At 35.2% G+C, this 24,053-nt stretch overlaps 1 protein-coding gene across 4 annotated transcripts in view; it reads right to left on the bottom strand.

The window, feature by feature from the left end:
- Positions 1-24,053, bottom strand: part of LOC106875612 (uncharacterized) — a 231,828-nt gene that overhangs the window by 9,410 nt on the left and 198,365 nt on the right. For 3 of the 4 annotated variants that reach the window (XM_089348057.1, XM_052965701.2, XM_014923832.3), the window contains one exon: positions 21,176-21,944. In XM_089348057.1, coding sequence (XP_089204183.1) covers positions 21,176-21,913 — 738 coding nt within the window. In that variant the 5' untranslated portion in view covers positions 21,914-21,944. Of the gene's footprint in view, positions 1-21,175; positions 21,945-23,724; positions 23,862-24,053 lie in introns of those variants that run through there. The other variant, XM_089348056.1, reaches the window with a different exon arrangement.

The raw sequence follows: 24,053 nt of genomic DNA, 5'->3' as shown, positions 1-24,053 counted from the left end.
CTGAACCCAGAACCATGTGGTTGGTAAGTAAGCTACTTACCACACAGCCACTCTTGTGCATTGGAAAAATGTTGAAACTAAACATTGTTTTTCAACTTGCAATTCCCTGAGTTTACCTTATTAGAATTGAGACGCATTTCAGGAATTCTTTGAGAATAATAGCGATCATTATATTCCCTTAAAAATACTGAAATATGCCTCAATAATAATCTTTTCTACTATAGGCACAACACCTTAAATTTTGGCAGTAGGGAACAGTTGATTACATCGACCCCAGTGTTCGATTGGTGCTTATTTTAGCCACCTCGAAAGGATGAAAGGCAAATCGACCTCGACGGCCTTTGATCTCAGAACGTAAAGATGGACAAAATGCCACTAACAGTTTGCCAGCTCGCCGCTTTAATAATGATAAGGGTTATAAATAACAGTCTTTAAAATATCTGTGTACCGTACTTAACATATATACACCATTTAAAGGTATGATGCAGTGATTTTGTTTGAGAGAAAATTTCTTCATAGATATTTTGTGTAAAAAACAATAAATATCGGAGCAAGACGAACATTACCTTAGCGGTGACTAAACAAAATTTATCCTCCCCGGTATATTGAAAATGAATAATACTTTCATTGAATTTGTGGAAAGCTTGCAGGGATGAAATAAACTCGGTGTACGCAATTGAAACAGAATTAAATTAAAATAACCACTTGTGTATCATATTTAACGTATAAACGCCATTTCAATAGCATTTATACGTATGTGTTATACACAAGAGGCAAACATCTCAGTGACTCAGAACTATTCTCTAAGACAGAAACCACAGAATCATGCCTTTCAATAACATCGATATCGGGTTACTGATCATTTCTAAAGATGATGACCAGAAATTATAACTATAGCGAACATAAGCTCCTGCTTAGGTATCTAAATGTTTTCTAGGGGAATTAAGAAGAGCAGTCAACAAACCCCGAAACAATCAGTCACAACACTTGCCCTCTGTTTCCGTACATCAAAAGCAGAGAATGTGTTTAATTCTTGTAGTTGTCTCACAGCTAAGCGTTCTAATATCTGAATTTATTTTAAGCCTCTTGATTAACATTCTGTTGTGCATACCATTATACAAGTGAATACTGAAAAGTTCCTGGCCTTAAGGGTATCGTGAAAGACCTGGTTGAGGTCCAAGCTTACGAATTCTTTTACAGAGCTTAGAAAAACTGAACGACCGCTGCAATAAATTGAATAAAGCCATAATTAACTGATCCTCCGGTATTTCTGTGTTTTCTTTACCCAAATCCAGGAACTTTTCAGCACTATATGACACTGTGTGTGTGTGTGTGTTCGTGCATATATATATATATATATATATAGTGAGAGCCGTCAAAAGCCCAAACATTGAAATTAAGTTATCAAATACAATAACTTAATTTATGACTAATAAATCGAATGAATGCTGTATATTGATGATTGAAAAAAGAAACCGAGAATGTCTTCTCTGAGGAGCAATGGAATCTTAAAACGGTCCGCATGGAGACTCCACTTTTCCACACGTCAAAAGCGCATTATTCTATTTCTCTCACAGATAAGCTTTCTAATAACCATTATTTCAGTTCTTCTGACTCACGATGTCTTGTGCATAATATATACGTGTGTATGTTTAGCATACACCTACGTATAAATGTACCCACAATCATTGTATGTGCTTAAATATTGATTTATATATATATATTTGAATATATAATTGAAACCTCTGTTTCTTTTGTCTCGTACTCAACACATAGCATAATTCAATTAACACGCACGAAATAAACAACGCCTTCATTTAAACATTCAAACACGTATGGTTACAATTGTATGCGCATATATATATATATATATATATATATTTATTACACATACACAGATGGAAACGAAGAGAGTTTAAATGAAGATAACCATATTCTCGGTTTTTCCATTAATAGAAGCTACAAAACTCGTCTGATATGGTCACCAGATCCGCTTAGAAGACCTACTGATGCCAATAATAGCGTTATCTTACTTAAAGAAAAATCAATGATAATGCAAACTTTAGAAAAATATAGGATGAAACTAATAGAATATTGGACATATCAATTGCAATACTTATTTGTGCAATCATAAATCTGAAGGACATTTTTCTGAGGTATTTATACAAAAACACTGGAACAACAAGAGAGACGAGACGAAAATATCACTTATTTAAGTGTGGGATCATGTTCTTTGTTTTACTGATGAGGTCGTAAAGTTGACTCAAGTATATAACTGGTATTTATTTTGCCGAATCCTATGGAATGAAAGGCAAAGAGAAACTTGGCGGGAATTAAAATCACACTATACTGTCAGTTATTATTTTGGTGACCTCAGAGAAATACAAGTCAAAGTCAAATAAGGGAGATTTGCACTAAGAACGTAAAACCACCATCACTTACTAGCATTTGCTATTCAGAAGAATTATATTGGTCTCAAATTTTGGTACAGGGCCTGCAAGTTCGGGGATCGGTCAATTACATCGGTGCTCAACTGATACTTATTTTATCGATACCGTTAGGACGAAATGCAAGGTCGACCTTGGCGGAATTTAAACTTGGAGCGTAAAAACGGACGAAACATCGCTAAGCATTTTGCCCAGCGTGCTAACGATTCTGCCAGCACGTCGCCTTAATCAGAATAGTAATTATAACGATTTCAAATTTTGGCACTACGCCAGCAATTTCAGGGGCAGGGATAAGTCGATTACATCGACCCCAGTGGTCGAAGGAATTTGAACTCAGAGTATAAAGACAGACGAAATGTCGCTAAGTATATTGCCTGGAGTACTAACGCTTCTGCCAGCTCTCCACCTTAATAATCATCATCATAATAATATCCAAGAATTGTCGAGTTTGATAATAACATCTCGGAAAAATTGTATGTATGCTCTCTGGTTTACAAAATAAGGATGCTAGTTCCCGGAGAAATCCGCTGCCATAAACGAGCACCATTTCCATTCCATTAATGCAACAAAAACCATAGTCAGCCCAAGTCCTACGACAATCTTTAAAAGTATTTACATTAATCAAATAATTGCAACTCAGAAACTACATATTAATTCGTGGCTCTGTGCTTTGTAATTAAATACCAATCTTAATTTCTCCTTTTTCTTATCTGCCATGGCATTAGAAACATTTTTGTTCCTTAATCCTGAGTCACTGATGATTATGTAGACCTATGATAAAAGGCGTTTCAGCGCTGACCATCTTTTTTATTTTTATTCAGATTCTGTATATCTAGGAACAGATACCTAATCTATTTCCCCCACTTTTTTTTCTGTTAACAAAAAAGGTACGATTTGAGGGGAAATTTAACTGCTGTTTCTGGTAAGTTGAGTACTGGAGAAGCCATCGCTCAGGCGCTTATAGACGACTACGTGACTATGCTCTAACCATCATATATCGTTTATTCATTTCTGTTTGGCTGACCTGATTTAGTATTAGGTAAATAGGATGAGATTGCTATACTGAGTGCAGGGAATAGAATAGCGGCATTAATATTATATGAACTTGCGTATCTTTCGTCAGGACCGGGATAATTAAAGTCCTTCAGTAAATTGTGTTACATTGACGTTAGATCATCGTTAGATTGAATGTGATAAGAATGTAAAAAATATGATTTCTCACACCTCACAGTGTTAACTGAAAATTCATAAGGTATCATAGGATCAGATTTCCGTTGTATGAAGTAAGTGGTTGCACTTTGGCTGATAAAAATTAAACTTCGGTTTCACAGGCCAAATCAATATAGCTGTATATATACCTCGTAGAAAAGAATAGTAAAGTTCAGACGGTGTTGTTGATTGCGCATTATTTTAACTTTCTATCACTTTCAGTATAAAGTTCTACACAATAGTAACCCTCTTGAACTGCGTCATCATAATCGTATGGTTTGGGATAGTTTCAGGTTTCGATTTAGAACTAAAAGGAATACGTTTCGGATATATTTCTCGAAATTTTAAATCTTCTACCTTAAACTTAGTTCATGTCCTATCTAACCATGTATTTTATATAGTTTGTACACGCACAGACACACAGAGGTACCTTAAACAGCTGAGAATTTGATTTAGTAAAGTCAAGGTGACACGTCTTTTCTAATGACACAATGACTGACTGAAGCACAGAGTTATACACTCAGGTACATCTGTTGATATGATCTCTGATGTAAGGACCATACACTTGTGTATGCAATGTACAATGAAGAAGAGTTTTCTGAATGAAGTTGTGACGATAATGAGATCACATTCTTCCAAGCATGCCTATTCTCAAAAACAAGAAATCTCGAAAATATTCTGCACCAGAACTTCTATTGTACGATTCAACTGCATCGAAAGAAAAAAGACAATATTTGTTTCAAGAAAACCAATCTATCTTAAAGAAATAAACTAGACTTCTTTCACGTAGCCATTTTATATCAGAAAAACAAAAATTAAGTTTCTTTTCAAGAATTAGAGAACTTTCCAAATCCTGCACTAAACACGCCGGCCAACTCTCTGAATTATTCCTACCCACGTCTTAAACCATAGACATACAAATAAATATTAACAGCACCATTTTAGTCTAGAAAGGTCTGCAAAACACACAATGGGAAATGATATTTATCATTGAGTTGACTAATAGTGTCTTGTTTATCACTGGGTTAAAGAATAAAACAGTAATCTCAACTCTGAACACTTGTGTCTTAGACTAAACACAAAAGCGTCCGTTGCAGACTTATACTTGTGCTCACACAAGGCCTGTGCAACAAACATTAAGTGCTAAGTATTCAAACTGAACATTCACTTAATGAAGCTCATTAACTGTTCCCGTTTCAAAATAATAATTAACCTGGAAAGAGTATGATTAGTATCTGTATTCCTCTAACTTATACAAAATTAAAGACTGTGTGTCTGGAACATTCACAACTAAGCGTATGTAGTTCTACAAAATTGAGTATTATTGTAATAAATAAAACGAAAAAAAACAAAACAAAGCTGTGTTGTTGTATATTATTTTATATAGACAATCCTATTGTACGTCACTAGAGTTTTGTGTTAATGGTAATTCAACATAATTTATAGAAACACGGACAACACATACACACTCCGTTATTGAATTATATTGAAATTAAATGAATAAGAAATGCCACAAATTTTCTTCACTTAAATATTCATGCTAAACACGCATATTTTATCTATCCAACCGGACCAGTACGAACACGCACACACACTTTAATATAAGAAATGTTTACTGAACCAGTACAGCATTTTAAATTATTTTCGGATTTTGTTAAATGCATTAAAATTGATTTATTACAATTATAAAATAAAATTATTTTCAGATGGTTTTCAAACGATTATACTAACTGCAGTGCTTCATGGGAAGCCAAATTGAAAATAGTGGAATTTGAAAACAAATTATTTAAGATTCATCTCTTTACATTTTAAGCAACTTTGTCCACCAGTCTTCCTATTCTCCCGATCACTGTTCTAAAGTGTACTAATATTTAAAGAATATTTTTAAATGGCCGATTTAAATACAGGTTCAACACTGAACCATAGTCTTACTATCAATGGCGACCGAAAGAGACAAACAATTTAATCTAAAATTCCGAGTTAAGACATCATGGATTTGCTTGTTCACTAAACGTGACAGATACTTAGTCTGATGGAATTACTATACTTACCATTATCAACAATCACTTGTACCAATCCTACCGTATATTCCAAATTTGGAAACTTGGCAAAAACATAAGAATTTTTACGCTCCCTCGCGTCTAACCAAATTAAGATCATCAGCCCATCATCCTTCTATTCTAAAAAGACAAAATCTCATCATCGACATCACTAATATGCCTTAATCTGCATTTAACGACCTTAAACACAAACCTAACATGGAGGCGAGGTGACGAATTTAACAAGGAGAAGATTACACGCACTATTTTATTGCACCGTTGACACAAGTAAGACAACTCTGTTCCCCGCTGTGGAATTGCATACATATAATATTCGATATCTTCTTAAGAAACAGTAAACAGGCGGCAAGTAAACCCTGTGTCAGGTCGACAAGCCAACGTATAAAAACAACACTTAGAAAACTTTTAATTTCTCGAAAAGAGTACTACAAGGATTCCACCTTTTTAAACCTATAACTACACGGCTAACGCTCACCTCGAAATACACAATGCCTCATACGCAAATGATATTTCAAATCTTTCTCACAATTACTGCAATACTACATAAATTATTTTAAAATCTGGTACCAAAACAAACTGGTGACAGTTGCCACCAAATCCACTGAGAATATTAAGTACTGCCACTCAACAGTATAAACAGGTGACGAAAATACGAGTTCCATGCAGCACCGCCACGAAGTTTCATAGAAAAACAAGGCACATTCGTAGAGCATACATCTCATTTAGCTAATAGAAAGGAATAATTGTAGATGAATGATACATTATATCTTGCATGGATTTTGGCCAACTCCACCGAGAATCTAAATCTCTACAACAAATTACAATAAACTCTACCACAAAACAACGTACATATCACAGATGGCACAAAGCTTTACCCATAAACTCAAAGGAACACACTATACGAAAGGAAAAGACATGAGTGGGGAAGGTTTTGCCGCGGCAAACTCCAATCCCATCGTTTCTTGCTATTGTATGAAAAATACCGCGAAACATCAATTTATCCACAACACCACTAAAACAGCATTCTAAAAATCTCTCTCTCTCACTCAACTCAGACAAACACAAAAGATATACACAGCAAAAAAGGTGCAATAACATTATCAGTCCTCAGTACTATTCTAGAATGCACACCACCAATGTTAAGTGCGGAGTAATAGCGACTGTAGTGCTCTGCTAGTCGATATCGTCTGCTTCTTTTGTGGCCACCACCAGAATATGTCGTCGAGACAGTAAAGGGAATAATTATTTAGACTTCCACTCTACACGTTACATGATTCCTTTCTGACAGTTAGAGTGTGATCGGGTTAAAAGAACCGTCTTAGAACAAATGTTTTCAACCCATTTTGACCAAAGGCCCCCTTTTGACTCTTGGAGTCACAAATGGCACCCCCACGAAAATATTTCTATTTTTCGGTATACTACTTATTTTGATATCAGCAGAAAATGATTAAAAAATAAGGGACGTCATTTTACGTATGTGTTTGTACGCAGTCGGAAGTACAGATGTACGAATTGAAATAATAAATTGAAAGTTTGGTAAATGCGTTTATTTCCACCATGCGACGCTTATGAGATCAACGTGCTGTCTATCGAAAGAATGCTCTTTGGTACAAGAGAGCCCCTTTGCTCCAACACGCCCCCTTCGAGCTCCAAATGCTCCCGGAAGTGGGGGGGGGGTGCATATGGCCCCCGTTGACAACCTTTGATCTAGAATAATAGTGAAAATAGTAACAAACCTTCCTCAAAATTCTCTCTACCGTTTTATTAATGCAGGACAATAAAAAATGTAGTCCCGGATACCTAATGCATGAGAAAGACAACAAAAGTGCTGGAACACTTTTGATCAGATACAACCCAGTATCAAATGATTACCCCAGCAATTGCTAAGTGTGTAGGTAATTTATAGCAATTCGGTAACCGATTAATACAGCTCTGAAGTATTGATATTTTCAAGTATGACAACGTTTGAAGCGTAGAGTATAAAGGATTATCCAAATATGATGCTTTTAAATTTAATGCTGATGTGAGGGCAATGGAGTCAGAATATAAAAAAAAGACGAATTAAACACATCACGTTCTGAGTTCAAATACCACCAAGATTGGTATTTTATTTTATCGATACCATAAGGATGAAAGGGAAAATTAGTCATGGACTCATACTTATTTCTCCAATTTTATAGCCTTACGGCTGTTAGAAACCACATTTGTAGTTACCTACATTATCTGAATTATGTAACTTGGGTCGAATATCACATATGACATTATTCGACATGGTTATCATATTACAACGTTGGAAAAATACAGGTTGCTTAGGGGAAAGGTAACAAGCAATTTATACATTTTTGCATCTTGCCGGTGATTTAACTCTAGAAAGTGTAATGCAAACAATCAAGAAACAAGCATAACAAAATATTTTGACCACCCGCTTATTTCAGATGACCACTGAGACATCCACCGAAATACGTAAGGGAAACGAAGAACATTTCTATGCTGGCATGATTTCAGAAAAAAAAGAGACTGCAACGAGAGAAAAGGTGATGTTCAATTAATATTTGGGAAAAAAGTATGAAATCTCGGGGATAAGGCGTAGCAGATATGCAAAGAAAAACTGGTGCATGGAATAGCTTCAGGTAGGGTCAGTCGGTATTGTATAATATAAAGACTTAAGAGTGCATAACGATAATAGATGTGATTACAACCCAGCTTTGACGGAATATCATTGTTGTTGTTTACTTCAGGACAGTCTCTATTTGGACAAATATGATAAAAAGATGATCTAGTGGTGACCATACCGTAATTTTTCTAATAGTATATCTAGTGCTACATTACCTCGTCACTATTTCTTTTTTGTAAGATAATGTGTAACTTGAGGAAGACTTGGCTAATAATTTAAGAGGCCAAACGACCACAGAGACTCAAGCTTTAACAAGGATTGATATTACTTGCAGAAGGTGGTGAGGGCTATGAAGTAAAGGGTAAGATCGTAGTGAACCGAAATTACAACCTAAAGCGTTTCTCTTAAATTACCTCACTAATGCCAGTGGGAAAAATTCTAACTCTTGATCCTCCGCCAACAAGATATGAACATAGTACAAACACATTTGCTACTCATAACTAAGTTTTAAAAAATCAGATATTTGTAAGATGAAAGAATTTATTGAACAACCAGACGGTAGAAAGAATGAGCAGTAACCTACATTTGAAATACGATCTCAGTCCTGTATGGCATTTAATACTAATACTTTGTAAGTAATATTAATGATAAGAAATATTAATTTTACATTATTTAAAGAGAGAGAGAGAGAGAGAGAGAGAGAGAGAGAGGTGGACAAACATCTTCAGCTTATCATTTAGCCGTATTTTATAGAAATGAAATTTAAGCATTGAAAGATGTCATTTTTCAACTCATAATTTCTGTCTGAGACCACTTGCATGGCATCTCTTATCTTTGCCTATTCCAGAAAACAGGAACTATGCTTCATACTATTCTTTTCAAATAGGTTAACTTATAATAGTATATTCGTTAGCTGGTATTATATTTATCTTGGGATTCAATACGATATTATAAACAACGAAAACAAAAATACATAAACAAAACAAAAAGAAGCGGATTTGTTCAAAAGAAAAATCTACTTTAATCAAAGCCATAAAACATCTGAATTTTTTGAAATATCTTTTATCCCCTCGCCATCCACAACCCAACCTTTATTATTTTCTTTCAATGTAAAAGGAAAAAATACGGAAGAATTCAATTTAATTATATTACCCATACATTTTTAAATTGACTTTCTTTTGACGACACACAATATCAAATTTTGTAAGTGAACGAGTTTTAAACGAGAGAATAACACCCAGTAGGTTATTGGTTCTTATTTTATCGATCCGCGAGGGATGATAGGTCACAGCAGTATCTCCTGTTAAATAGCATAAAACATTTATCTGGGTACAATATCATTGATTTCTTACAGGACACAAGAAAACATCGATTTAGTTGAAGATTTATATCTTCTGTTATTTCCTTCTACCCTCTTCAAGACATGGGATCGTCCTTTTGACGGTTCCGGTTGTACGAGAGTAGGCTGAAAAGTTCATAAGCTGAACAAGATTTTCTCAACCAGGAATGTGACCAAGTGAGGTTTATTTCTCACCCTAGAGGTCCACGTGATTTTTCCATCGGTGTTGCAGTGCTTGGATCCCAATGGTGATGAAGCTTTTATCATGTTGGGCTAAAAAGTCATCAACAACAGATATGATGTTATCATCACTGCAGTACTAGATTCTAGCCAAGTGTTTTTACATGTTGGAGAACAGATGATAGTCAGATGGGGCCAAATTGAGAGAATAGGCAGAGTGATCAGCAAGTTCAAAGCTACAGTTACGCACAGCAGCCATTGAAACCAAGAACTTGAGTGCTGGAGCATTGTCCCGATGAAACAAAACCGCCTTCTTCAGTTTCTTGGGCGTTTGGTCTTGATAGCTTTTCGTAACTGCTTCAGCAAATTTACATAGTACTTTGTATTGATGGTGAAGCCCTTTTCAAGAAGGCCAACAAACGCACTGCCTTTTGCATCCCCAAAACACCGAGGCCATCATTTTCGTCTTCTTTGGAGCAGGTGAGGAGGGGTATTCCATTGCATGGATTGTTTCTGTCTCTGGCTCAAAGTAATGAACTCAACACTCATCCTCGGTTACGAAACGCTCAGAGAAACCAGCTGCATCTGCCTCACACAATGTCAGGTTTTCCTGCGATATGGTTAGCCTGGTGCATTTTTGATCAGATGCTATAAGGCGTGGCATCCACAGAGCACATATCACAGATGGCACAAAGCTTTACCCATAAACTCAAAGAAACATACTATTTGAAAGAAAAAAGACAACAACTTTGGCAATATGCTTACTTAATATAAGTTGTATTATTTTATCGATCATGGATATACAAAAATCAAAGTTCATCCCGGTAAGATTTGAACATAACAATATGGAATAGTGCATCATCAGCTTTTTAACTACAACTGAGGAAATAAAATGAAGTACTTTAAAAGGCGAGATAGATTTTTAAGGACAAATTGGACTTGTAAATTTGTTCAATTTACAATATAAGATAAATATGATATTAACAGTGTTTCTGAAAATCACACACACACACACACACACACACACACACACACACACACACACACACACACACACACACACACACACACACACATATATATATAAATGACAGAGAATTTGATTGTAAGACAGTAAAATAGTAGGAAACTGCAAGCCACCATTCTTGGAAATTTTGTCTAATCAATCACTGTACACAGAAATAAACTCATGATGTTGATAGAAATTTGAAATAGCCATACAATATGGTGTTGATGACTATATCACAAAATCTACTGAGATAAATCTGAGACAGAAAGATTAGAACTTGCATTTGCTGTTTTCTGATTAATTGCTTTCTTACATGGACACAGAACTCAGGGAAAGTACATAAGATAATGTGACATCCATGTATTCCGAAGATATTAGCATTGCAAGTTAAGTGAAATGAAAAGATTATACCACGAATGCAAAACTAGTTCCCTGACTAAATACATTGGGAGTATTAAAGAGCTATCTATGCTAATAAACCGAAGTTGTTAAGAAGGTTAAATCCTTAGATTCACTGGAAATACATAGTTTACGACAAGAAGTTGATTTAATAAGTAGCTGACAGGCGAGGTTTTTATGAAATTCTGTAGTTTTATTTACAGCATTTAGATTTTGTTATTACTGTAGAGTGATAAAAACAGAAGAGCGCCAACAAAATGCCTTGCTATGTTCAGTTATATTCCTTTACGTTTAAATTCGCTTTGGTCGACTCTGGTGATTTTACAGCTGTTGTTTAGTTCCAGGTCATCCTTAATTGAGCAAGATTGATTAAAGAGATTTCGGCTGTGAATCTAATCTTTATTTTTCTCAAAATACATTATTCTTAGATTACATTGTGTGTCCTTCATTTTATTTAGACGGTAGAGCGTGGTTTGAGGAAGAATAGCTGTCATTTGTAGCAAGTCAACTATGTAGAATCTCTCCCGAAACTGCATTCATTATGTAGTCAATAAACTAACTAGCAGTCGAGTATTGGTGTCAATTTAATCAGCTATATCTCCTCCCCGAACTAGCCCAGTGCCAAAAATTAGAAATTATTAATATTCTTTATCATAATTGTTATTAGCAATTTCTACATTTTGGGAATATTCTAAGATAAAAATAAAAAGTTTAATCCTGTTAATAGTTAGATCGTAATTAACGGAGTTACTGTATTAATCACTAAGCATATCTTAATAACAAAGAGTCTCCTTAATGAGAAAGAACAGAGACAATTAGTTTATATTACAATATTCCAATGTGTTTGTTGTGCGGAAGAATTCTAAAAATCCAAATTAATTATTCATTTCTTATGATGAACGCTCGGTGCAGTGATCAATTCGGCAGCAAAAAATAAATAAATAGTAAAGGGTGACCAACTTAGTTTCATTTTACATTAAAATCGTTTTCCTTCACCTCTCTAATGGCTCCACCTATCTTATGCAATTAATTCCCTCTTATCTCATGGTTAAAGGACCGCCACGTTTAATTAACGAAATCGTTCTCTGCGTTCGCTTACTTCAAATATCAGGAAAATACTGAAAATATAAGCATAATAATAAAAAATGAAAGTAAAACTAAAACAAAAATTCCGCAACTCTTTTGGCTTCCATGTTTACACGAAGGAGATCATGATTATCACTATCACACACATGAACACATCTAGTTCTATGTCCCCAGGTGATGTGTTATTCACTACAGACAGTCAATGAAACATTTGTTAACGTCACATTTCTATTGTCTATTATGATGTGCCTTCTATACTGTGATAGCTACTTATAGCCGAATGGACTGGAACAAGAAGTTAAATGTCTTGCCTTGGACACCGACGAGCATCTAGTGTTGAGCAATAGTTAAATTTTGACTTCTTGCATTATCACACGTTCACACATTTATAAAATAAGCTACCAAATGTACCACTGACAATGCACAAATGGTCCTCAATTTACAGGGATAAAATATCAGTTGTCATCAGCGAGATTTGAGTTCTAACATATAGGGCCGGGACTAATAATTGACTTACTGTTTCTACTGCTCAACATTCGAATGGAGCTGTATATGATTATTATTTATTGTTACCTTTTGAATAAACAGTTTTTGTTGACGGGAGCAGGATGTGTAGATTCAGTATATTTCTGGAACTTATTTTGTTGAGAGGTAAGGGAGAAGGTAAATCAATTACATCGACCCCAGTCGAAATAATATCAACTAGTACTTATTTTATCGACCCCAAAAGGATGAAAGCAAAGTTGACCTCGGTGGTATTTGAACTCAGAACGTAAAGACGGACGAAATACTGCTAAGCATTTTGTCCGGGGTGCTAACGATTCTGCCAACTCACCACCTTAGACACAAATTTAATATTAATCTGAATTTGTTGAGAAGGTTGTTAAAGCTCCAATAGAAAGACTTTTTAGTAAAATTTAGACAAATCAGTGGGATATAGATTTAGAGGTACTAAAGTTTCCAAATTTAGCTCTTGACGTGCCCATCTCTACCATCTTTAAAAATATACATCAAGTCTCTTCTCAAATAGAAAGCATTTGTAGCGTAGATTTAAAGGTATTTTTTTAGTAATAATCATGCTTTATAATGGTCATTTCCTTTTCATCTAACATCACGTGAAAAGAAGGATGTTATTGAAAGTTACCAAGTCATAGATTGGTTGCTGAATAATCATAGGTTTCCTGTGATTGAGTTGTCTTATGACCAAAGAAAACTTATCTGTGCCAACACCATCTCATTTTCCGGCAAACAAAATTCAATGATTTTAAAAATCTTTTAACATGGTAGGGTTTAGTTTGAAGGAACCTTGCATTTCTAGCAGCTCGAAGTGGAGGTTCCTAACTTCCATAGTAATGTATTATTTTATGAAGTTCAACATTTCAGTACAATACAAAATTATTACGTAACAAGAACAGACATGTTGTTTGTTGTTGTTTAGCCCTAGGTAAGTGATACTTGAGCATGCTCAACTCATCTTTTTAATTCAATGTATCTTTCTTTAGGGAAGATAGGGTATGGTATGAAAATATTTGGCTTGTATACCGCGCTAATGCAGACTGGCTTTCCTGGATCGAAATTCATCGAGCTGTTAAGAAAGAACTGAAGACTAATTGCTTTGTAGTATTTAGTAGCGCTATGTCCCGAGTACAAACTCTGTCAGAGCAAACAATGTCTTTTTAAGAAAATAATTAAGTTTGACACAAGGGATCAAGTCAGTCGACGAAATTCTTAATTCAGAAGTGTCGTTTTCTTTTGTTTATTAACAAGATAAATCCGTAAGATAGATTACGGAAGTGTCATATAATAAACTAAACCAGCATTTGTTATTTCACTTGACTACATTGATATTTCCGCCATAAACGAATATTTATTTCTGATCACGTGAAAATATTATTTTTTTGTTGTTATCACATTCCTTCAAATGTTTTTCTCCCAAGATTTAAGGAGTTCTGCTTCTGAAAACTGCTGATAAGCTTAAAGAAAAATACTTCAGCGGAAAAATGAAGTAAACAGGATGCTTAGAAATACGTCATTTTATCGATGGGTTTTTCTTTGCCTTAACTGTCTAGATTTCTAAATCTTTGTATGAAGACTTAACTAGCTGACTGATGAAATTTTTACTCGACAGCGTTACGGGTAATACCTAACCTCCAGAATATTTATTCAAATATAGCAGAATATTTGTACATACATTAAACACACACACACACAAACACGATACTATGATAAAATTTATATTCTGACTGGCATAAAGTTAAGAATGAAAGCAAAAAGAAAATAATTATCTAAAACATTTTAAATATTTAATTACACTGAACATTCAATTTATTTTCGCAGCCAATTGGGTATTTAGTTATTGATTTCTTAGCAGCGAGGGATTATTTTCCGTTTAACTAAATATAATTATTGATTGGTCACATGACTACATCATAACCAATTTGGCTAATAAAGCAATACCCTGGTTGTCTATGTATTTACATTTCTATTTAAAAGGAATTCTAACGATGAGATTCGTGAACATTACAGCAAGTGCTTTGGTGTCTAATTTCGCAGTTAATGCTTGAATGTAATACTTCATCTTTTTGTTGTAATTATCGATTTCATTTGATTAGGCACACTTTCAAGTTTTGTAAAAGAACAGTTGAATAAATTGAGCTCAGTGTACAATTGACTGTCGGTTTATTAACTCCTGTCGAGATGAAAATCAAAGTCAAACATGGTAAGAATTGGGTTTAAAGTGAGACCCAAGAGAAGACCGAATATTTCACACCATTTAATCCAGCGTTCTCCCAGTTTCCATTCTACTGCCTCAATAGTTAATTTCGATCGTACTTTTTTCATGGAAGATATGAGTTTTGCAATAGACATATGACATTCCACTAAAAGTTTTACCGGACAAAAATGAATAAATGCAGTAAAATATTGTAAACTACTTAATGTGGTGTGTTTCCGTATATCCACGTTCTTAGTTCAAATCCCATTCTAGTCAACGTTACCTTTCATTTACCTGCTCGGACTTGATAAAATATATAACGGCAATATATTCGAGTAAATTCAGAAAACTCGCAATGTAGTTTTCTATGGCAATTTGAAACATAACACGTGAAAGAAACCTCGTTATATCCTCTATCCTACTAAATGTCCCCCCCCCCCAAAAAAAAACCCCGAAAAAAGAAACACATGCACCACGCAACCTCATCCCCATTTCTATTAGTTTGTGGTTGTTTTCTCCAGAAAGCAATATCCCATTAATAAAACAAGTCAGCCTCCACCCAGTTTTCATTTCTAGATGAGCAAACATTTTAAAACTTTGCTTAGTGACAGTGTCCTTAGATGAAGTATAAATGTTACAACTTACTACAACCTTCAATATGTTTTTTAATCCATTTAGTCAAAAAGAAAAATAATAAATAAAAATAACAGTCAATTTTCACTTGAGCTCTATTCATTTTACGTTATTATTACACCTGAAAAAGAATGGATGTAATAACATTCCATCTCAAGTAACTTAAAACTATGGGACCTCGTCCCTAGTCAAAAAGGAATATATTTCGAATATAGAAAACTCCTGAATCGATCACAATGTATATATTTTAGCATTTCCAAACAGGAGGAGGATAAAGGTGACTATAACGGTACGGTAAAACATCACTTAGAGGTTTACTGTATTTCATCTCACCCTGTGTCTTTAGCTGTCTGGTGGATACAGAATTCTTTTAAATATTTTTCAAATACGCAGCGCGTCTGCGGTTGGTGGATATCATAAATTCCTTAATATATTAGTGACAGATATGGAATAAAAGTTCAACGACCATAATTTCCTTTCGGTAGAATATCAAGTAACACTCAATTTAATAATTAATCACAACTATTCGTAGGATCTCAGTTCTTGAAATTTTCTCCTTCAAGTATCGACAAAAATTATGGCTAGGATTTTGTTTTCATTCGGCAACTAAGAAGCAAATTTCAATTCATTAAATTTCTTTTTGCGTACCCCATTCAGCACATTATCTATTTGAAATATTTCGGAAACAAGTTAATTTGAGAGAAGTCTCATGGTTATGGATACAAAGCAATGAAAGAGCACCAATAACCGAATTCTGCATTGGCTTTCATTACTCTATCACTCTGGATATCCACGTACACAATAATTTTGTACATAAAAATGCGTAGAGCTCTAGCTGGGTGGCTTTTCTGGATTGATACACCACAGTATATGATTGTTGCTGATTCATAAAATGTGCTAGCGTTGGTTCTTATCCAACCATCAGTGACACACTATAGCCATAGTAAAAAAACAACAACAACAAAACACCACCTTACTGTAGGGGTCTCAATTTACCGTATTGCAAACAGTAGCAACTTATTGTACAAGACACATGAACACCTGCTTCGATGTTACGAAAATTATATAGTTAATGTCAACGAATAAAGCATGAATATCTCAAACTTGTATTTCTCTAATATGTCGTAAATTTGTGTCAGTATTCCTAGGTTAGAAATCAATAAAGATTTCGAGATTGGTATGGTAGGAACTTAGAGAAATGAAAATATGAAAGTAACAATCTAAATTTATGTGGGGAGTGGGTCGGAAATTGAAGGGAAATTATTCCAAGCAGGCAACCAATTTAAACGTGAGCTAAGCAACAAATAAATTTTACTTTGGAATTTGATTCCTGGAGTATATTTATTCAAGGAAACAATTTTATTTTCGTCTTCGAAATTACTTTGCTTCTCTGAGAGCAAACATAGTGAATAAACACATTCGATTGCGAAATTAAAAAACGCTCCCTCATTTGACAAGAAAAACTAAAATACCGGTTTTATTTTAAAATTAAGGATTAATAACATTTTCTAAGGAATTTAAGCTTTCGCGTTTTCATATCTATTTACATTTTAAATTATTTTACCTTTACGTTGTAAAACATTCGCTTTACCTATTTATATTGTTTATATTAAAAAACTTAAATTATAAAAGCTAGTGTGAAAACAGGGTCCTGACGAAGGCTTTAGGTGGCAATGCTAATTCCAACGCTCTGAATTCCTTGCATAATCTAGTTAGAATAAATTTTAAAAAATCAGGTGGTTAACCAATTCGTTTCACGTTGTAAATTCTCGCTGAACAGTTCATGTGGAAGCGTTTTAGTTTCCGACTGAAATTATTGAAAGCCATTAATTCCCCTAAAAATAAAAATGCATAAACGTCACCTAATCTTATTTCTATTCGCTTGGCATTTAATGTGATTTACATAAGAAATCAATATTAATATTTTGTAACAAAAGCGTTAGAAAAGTTGTATTCAATACGTGTGTTTCCAGAGAAGTGAAATAATTTCGTAAACGAAAATAAAATTAAGGTTTTCTTCAATAAATTTACTCCGAGAGGACCAAATTCCGAAGCCAATTACCTGCTAGAATAGCTGCAAAATCGCATACAACCATCCTAAAAATGGAGACACTGGATAATATAGCTCCAAATACAATATATCTGAAAAAGAGATGATGACGTTTAGAACACCCTCCATCATAAGTCTAACTGATCACAACGTTTCTGAAGCCAAATAACAACAAACTAACCCAAATCATGGAGTCCTTTCATTTCCTGATACAAATCATACAGAGAAATGTACATCATTTTTTTACATTCTTTATTTCCAGTAACAAAGCTTTTTGACTCGTCAAAAAAGCAATTATTATTTTTTTATCTGACGATCGCCGAAGAATAATCCCACAAATGCTCAGCTAACAGAACAGTAAAAACATTTCACTTTGCTAATAATCAGAATAAAAATGAAAAGAAAACAAAATTTTTTAACGAAATATTTTCACAAAGTAAATACAATTGAGTGTTCCATGTACATCAGCAGCAATGTAATGTTGAACAAACACGAACTATTATTTGCAGTTTCTAATTAGCTCCCGAGTTCAAATTCTGTCAGGTAGACTTTGTTTTTAATTTTTTCGGATTCAATAAAATAAATACTAGTCATATACTGAAGTCAATACAAATGCTTAAAGCAATTCCTCAAAATTGAAACATTGTTGCCGTGTTAGAAATAAATTGTGATAGTGTGTCCAAAAACTATTGAAGATTGCATAATTAACCAATGAAAATTGATAGCTGCAACGTTTAGGCCGGTATGAAATGTATGTGTTCATCCATAGATTATACGGCTAACTGGTATGGTACTTGTCTTTGGTTTCTATGACATTAAGTAGTCGAGGAACAAATTACTCAGACTAGATACTATTATCATAGGTAATTAATTAAACAAAACCACATCGCATCGAACTCCTTTCATTTAAAACACTATACTTAAGCTATAGATAAAAGAACCCACATGTATCTCAATATTCTGTAACAGTCATGCTTTTCTTTAAAAACCCTAGCAATGTCAGTTCCGGAGGCTCACTTGGAACTATATCACTACCCAATGGTGATTGATGCTAATAAATACTCAATAAGGATTAGCTTCTACGTGATCGCACAATCTGTTAGAATCACACCTTACTGTCTCAAAAAACCACACGTTGGATAATGTACTTGTTATAAAATGTTTGAATAAAAAACGGGATAGTCATATCTGAAACGCTTTTGATTATGCTCCTGAATTTTGGAGTCCTGTTTTTAACAGGGGTCTTTTTGAGAGCTTTTCCTTGGGCAAAATATAGCTAGTGCAGTTCCATGGTTTTATACACAATAAATATGTACGCTGCTTTTTTCATTTAAGGATCAAGTCCCTATATTAACATATAATCTCAAATGCCTATATTAATCTAATTCTAGCCTCTCTAACTTTCACACAAATAGTAAATATTTCGTTTACCGATTTCTGCATACGAACAGTTATTTTCAGATTAACTCAGAACGTTCAGTATATTCGTAACTGAGGATCAAGTTGAAACATTGTGTCTGACAATCTACCCGTGTTCTGGTCAAAGAACACACATATCTCAGAGAGACTTCTCCAAGACAAAACAATACAGCCGTGTTGTTCCATGTCTATACATACATTATATTTTACACATTGCTATTTTGATCTAAGGCTGTTTTAAGTGCGAATATTTAACAACATTGCAGATTATTCGCCGGAAAGAGATACATTGAGATGAATTAGCTGCAATATATTATTTATATTTATTTTATATCGTAGGTATTGAATAATAGTGTCGTTAGTTACAGAATTCCAACAAACCAATCAGTTGTTCACTATCGGTGACAGTGGCCAGTGATTATCACTGGTTTTCAGTTTTTCATTGATGCATATGATAACTCTCGCTGATGTATACTGGCAAAGGTATGTACACATATATACGATGGGCTTCTACCCGATTGTTTTCTATCATATTCCTCTTACAAACTATCAAGGATAAGACAAAAGATACTTGCCCAATGTGTCGAGCCGTGGCATCAGATACGGAAACTGTTGGTTACTAAGCGAATGTTTTAAACACACACCCATGCCCACCCTCGTATTGCTTGTGTTTGTTTTATCGACTGACAAAATTATCAAACATAACATTAGAAGAAACGAATCTAGATACGTAGTCCGATACTTAAATATCTGTGACTATCCACTGCAAACTATTAGAAACAACGATAATTGAGACTGTTGTAACGTATCATTGGTACTTTCTTTTTATCGATCGCAGAGATATAAATTAGAAAATTAGGTTGCGGTAGCTTAGAACATCAAGACATTAAGTTAAATACGGCATTACTCTTGGCATGTTTTCTGTTGCACATCCATTTTCATGAGTAACAACAATGATAATTTCTAATCAGCATAAACCCTAAAAATTGTGGAAGGGAATAGGCAATTAAGTTGATAAGGTATTTATTTTAAAGGAGATCGAGGAATGAAAGGCAAAGAAAATCCTAGTGTGATTTGATCTTAAGGTACGTGACTAAATACTCTAAAAACTTTTGACTGATTTACTATCCAGCTTGCCCCAATTTCAGTAGTAACAATGAAGATTTCTAACTTACACAAGGTCTCAAATTTAGGACCCAGAGTAAATCGATTCTAGTATATGAGTGGCATTGCTTTTTGATGCCTTGAAAGACGAAAGGCTAAGATAAGCCCGACAGAATTTCAACAGAAATAAGTACTGTAAAATATTGTCTGAAACTTCTGTACCGATATAACAGCAGCAACCATAATGGTTTCAAATTTTGACACTCGGCCAGCAATTTAGGTAAATCGATTACATCGACCCCAATGCTTGACTGGTATTTATTTCATCGATCTCGAAAGAATGAAAGGCAAAGTTTATCTCGGCAGAATTTGAACTCAGAACGTAAAGAGCCGGAAGAAATGTCGCTAAGAATTTTGTCCGATGCGCTAAGATTCTGCCAGCTCGCTGCTTTACAGTAATGATAATCGTCTCAAATTCTGGTACAGGGCCAGCAGTTTTTGAGTGGAGGGGCAAATCGATTATATTGACCCTAGTGTTCAACTGGTACTTACTTTATTGACACCGAAAGGATGGAAGGTAAAGTCGACCCCAGCAGAATTCGAACTCGGAACATAAAGATGGACGAAATGCTGATAAGTATTTTGCCCGGTGTGCTAATGATTCTGCCAGCTCGCCGCCTTACAACAACAATAATAATCCCTTCTACTATTGGCACAATGCCTGAAATTTGTGGGGAGGAGGTAAATCACCCCGAAGTATGAAAGGCAGAGTCGACCAGAACGTAAATGGCCGGAATAAATGTCACTAAGAATTTTGTTCGACACGCTAACGATTCTGCCAGCTTGCCACTTCACAACAACCACAATAATAATAATAATAATAATAATAATAATAATAATAATAATCTCTTACTTGCAGAAGTCGTTGGTGTGCTGATTCGGAAATAGTATCAGTTAAATCTTTGCCTCGTTGTTCTTTCAGTAAGTTTAAAGCTTGCTTCATTTGTTGTATCATGTGGTTCATCTCAAATTGTAACGAAGACTGCAAACTTTTCAAGGATCCATCAAAGCATTCAACCAAACCGTGTTTACCCAGCTTTTCAATATTAGATTCCATAGTAACTTTAGCTGTTCGGAGACTATCAGCCAAAGATGTGTCGACTGTGGAAGCCATCCACAAAAGATTTCGGCATGCCGGAAAATAACCGTTACAATTTTTCCCACCCTTCCCTGAAGCTAACCATTCTTCAGCAAAAAACAGAATCAACTTTGGCACAAGCATATCTGGAGAGAGTAGACGCCATGAGGCAGATCCAGGTGTAGTGCTTTGGTATAGCCGAGTGTAGAGCACATCAAGAACTGGAAGAGACAAAGGAATCGACTCGTAGAGTAGTTTAAAAGGAATGTCATTAAGGATAGCATGCAGTGTTGGTAAGTCAATCCGTCTGAGTTCTGAAGCACATTCTTCGAAGAGTTTGTTTTGCAAAAGGTACAATACCTTCTGAATTTGGTTGTGAACCGGACTGTGTATAGGTTTATTATTGGGCCTATATAAGAAATTGAGGTTTCCACCACTTTTTTTGATGTCGTTCTTTAACATTGCTTGAAGCTGGTTCCGACAGCGTTCCTCGTAAGAAACTGGCTTATTCATCCCTTGACTTTTTAAAATCTTTGGCAATAACCTGAAGTGAAAAGAAAAAAAAAACAGTTTAGTCTACTTTATGCAGGGGAGAGAAGCGTTTGAAAATATTTCATTTGTTCAACATTATCTAGTTAGACGTTTAATTACAGCAGTAGTTGTGTTTAATAATAATAATCATATTGATTTCTAATTTGTGGGAGGGGAAAAGTCGATTTCATCGATCCCAGTGCTCAACTGGTATTTATTTTATCGACCCCGAAAGGATGAAAAACAAAGTCAACCTCGACAGAATTTGATCTCAGAACGTAAAAACAAACGAAATACCGATTTCTTTATTATCCATAAAGGGCTATACAAAGAAGTTTTTAAGACATCACAAAACGTAAAGACAGTACAAAACGCAAATATAAAATCGGGGTAATTAAAATAAAATGATAATATGCAAGAATGAAAAAAAATGAGGCGCAATGTCCACTCGATCCCCGAAGTCGGGTGGTTACATTTATCCAGTTTTTCACTTTTACGTTCAACGTCATGTAAACACTTTAACGGTTTTGCAACTCAAAAAGTTGAAATACTCTTCCATTAATCATTGTTACGTCCGTCTTTAACAACTGCAAATAATCAGTTCTAGAGGGGGGGGGGAGGGTGTCTCCACCAACCATATCCGTTTCGTTATATTTTCACCAAATTCTTTTAAGTACTCCCAGTAGTTTTCCTCATGTATCAAAATGCATTTTTCAACACATTTCTCAGGCATTTTCACTCTTATTATTTCCTCCAACCTCTCGACTTTTTTCTCCATCTGCTCGCAATTCTCGTACTTTATCAAAACCCCCTTGTATTTCACATCTTTATCCGTTCTCTCCTCCTCTTCTTGTACATTATTAGTTTCTGGCTTTTTTTATCTCTTTTTTATTTTCTGTTGACCGTTCCTTTGACTTATTTTTCCTTCGCTTTTTAGGGTTAGTAGCTCCATTTTCGTTCTTCTCCTTTGTTTTCTCTGTTTCACACTTCTGTCTCTTATGAAAACATCGTAAAATTTTTTAAAAAAGAACTCATACATTTTGTACATCTGTTTGTATTTGTCTTTGTATCATCTATGTAAAGTAGATCCATAGTGATCATAATAAAAATGTTACGACATTCAACGTTTTCTCGTGTTTGGAGTATTATATCTTGATTCAAATATCTTTGCTGCTACGTCTGTGTGAGTTCTTTTACGTCTGTTATTGTGAGACATTTTTGTAACTGTTTGTTTAACAGTAGTTTTTCGCCCTACGGGGCAGGAAAATACCATTCATTTGTCTTGGCGACAAGAATTTTTGTCTGTTATTTTTTGTCTTTTTGACAAAATCGCGACAGCCGAAAGCAACGCTCCCATTCAGGGAGAAAGTATGCCAAAGCAAAGTTTTTCTCAGGCTGTTGGTGGAAGCACCATTGAACTGAAAATTGTAAAAGAGAGTCTGTACGCGTTCAGGAAGTACATACAAAAGGTGGATGGTGAAACCAAATTGATTCCACCACCCGAGACTGTCAATGCCCGAAAGGAAAAGATAGTAGTATACAAGGTATACAATATAAAAGAAAAAAAAATCACGGAGGTTCGTAACGAACTGGTCGAGAGGTGTCTGGCGCCAATATGGCCAAAGGTCCGCCACGTCAACCGCGGAGTACACGAAGTGCAACGGTTGAGGTGCACTTCGACTCGGCTGAAGTGGCGAGGGAGGTCTCGACGGAGACGTTAAAAAACGATATAATCATGTTGCTGCCCACTTACATGGGAAAAAGAACAGCACGGGTGACCATTGAGGACATACCTTTCAGATATGACGTAATGTGGGCGGCAGCAGCGGTTATATTCGACGTCGAGGAGAAAATTAATATTCTAAGCATGAAGAGGAAGGAAGCGACCAGATGGAGAGGTCAGACGCTGGAAATTCTGGTCCAAGCTGAGAACAGCACATTCGAGAATTTGCCTGATAGGGTGTTTGTGGGGGAGGGGCATACCATCCGCGTGTCGGTGGAGGGACGTCGACCCAGATGTTTCAAGTGTGGGCAGAAGGGTCACGTCCGCTCGGCCTGTATAAAAACAAAGCCAAACACCGTTAAAACGAGTGACGCCCCTCCTCCGAAAGCGGACGAGGAA

The sequence above is a fragment of the Octopus bimaculoides genome, chromosome 2 (genome assembly GCF_046866305.1).
Source record: "Octopus bimaculoides isolate indiv1 chromosome 2, ASM4686630v1, whole genome shotgun sequence".
Lineage (NCBI taxonomy): Eukaryota > Metazoa > Mollusca > Cephalopoda > Octopoda > Octopodidae > Octopus > Octopus bimaculoides.
This window is presented reverse-complemented; position numbering and strand designations above follow the sequence as displayed.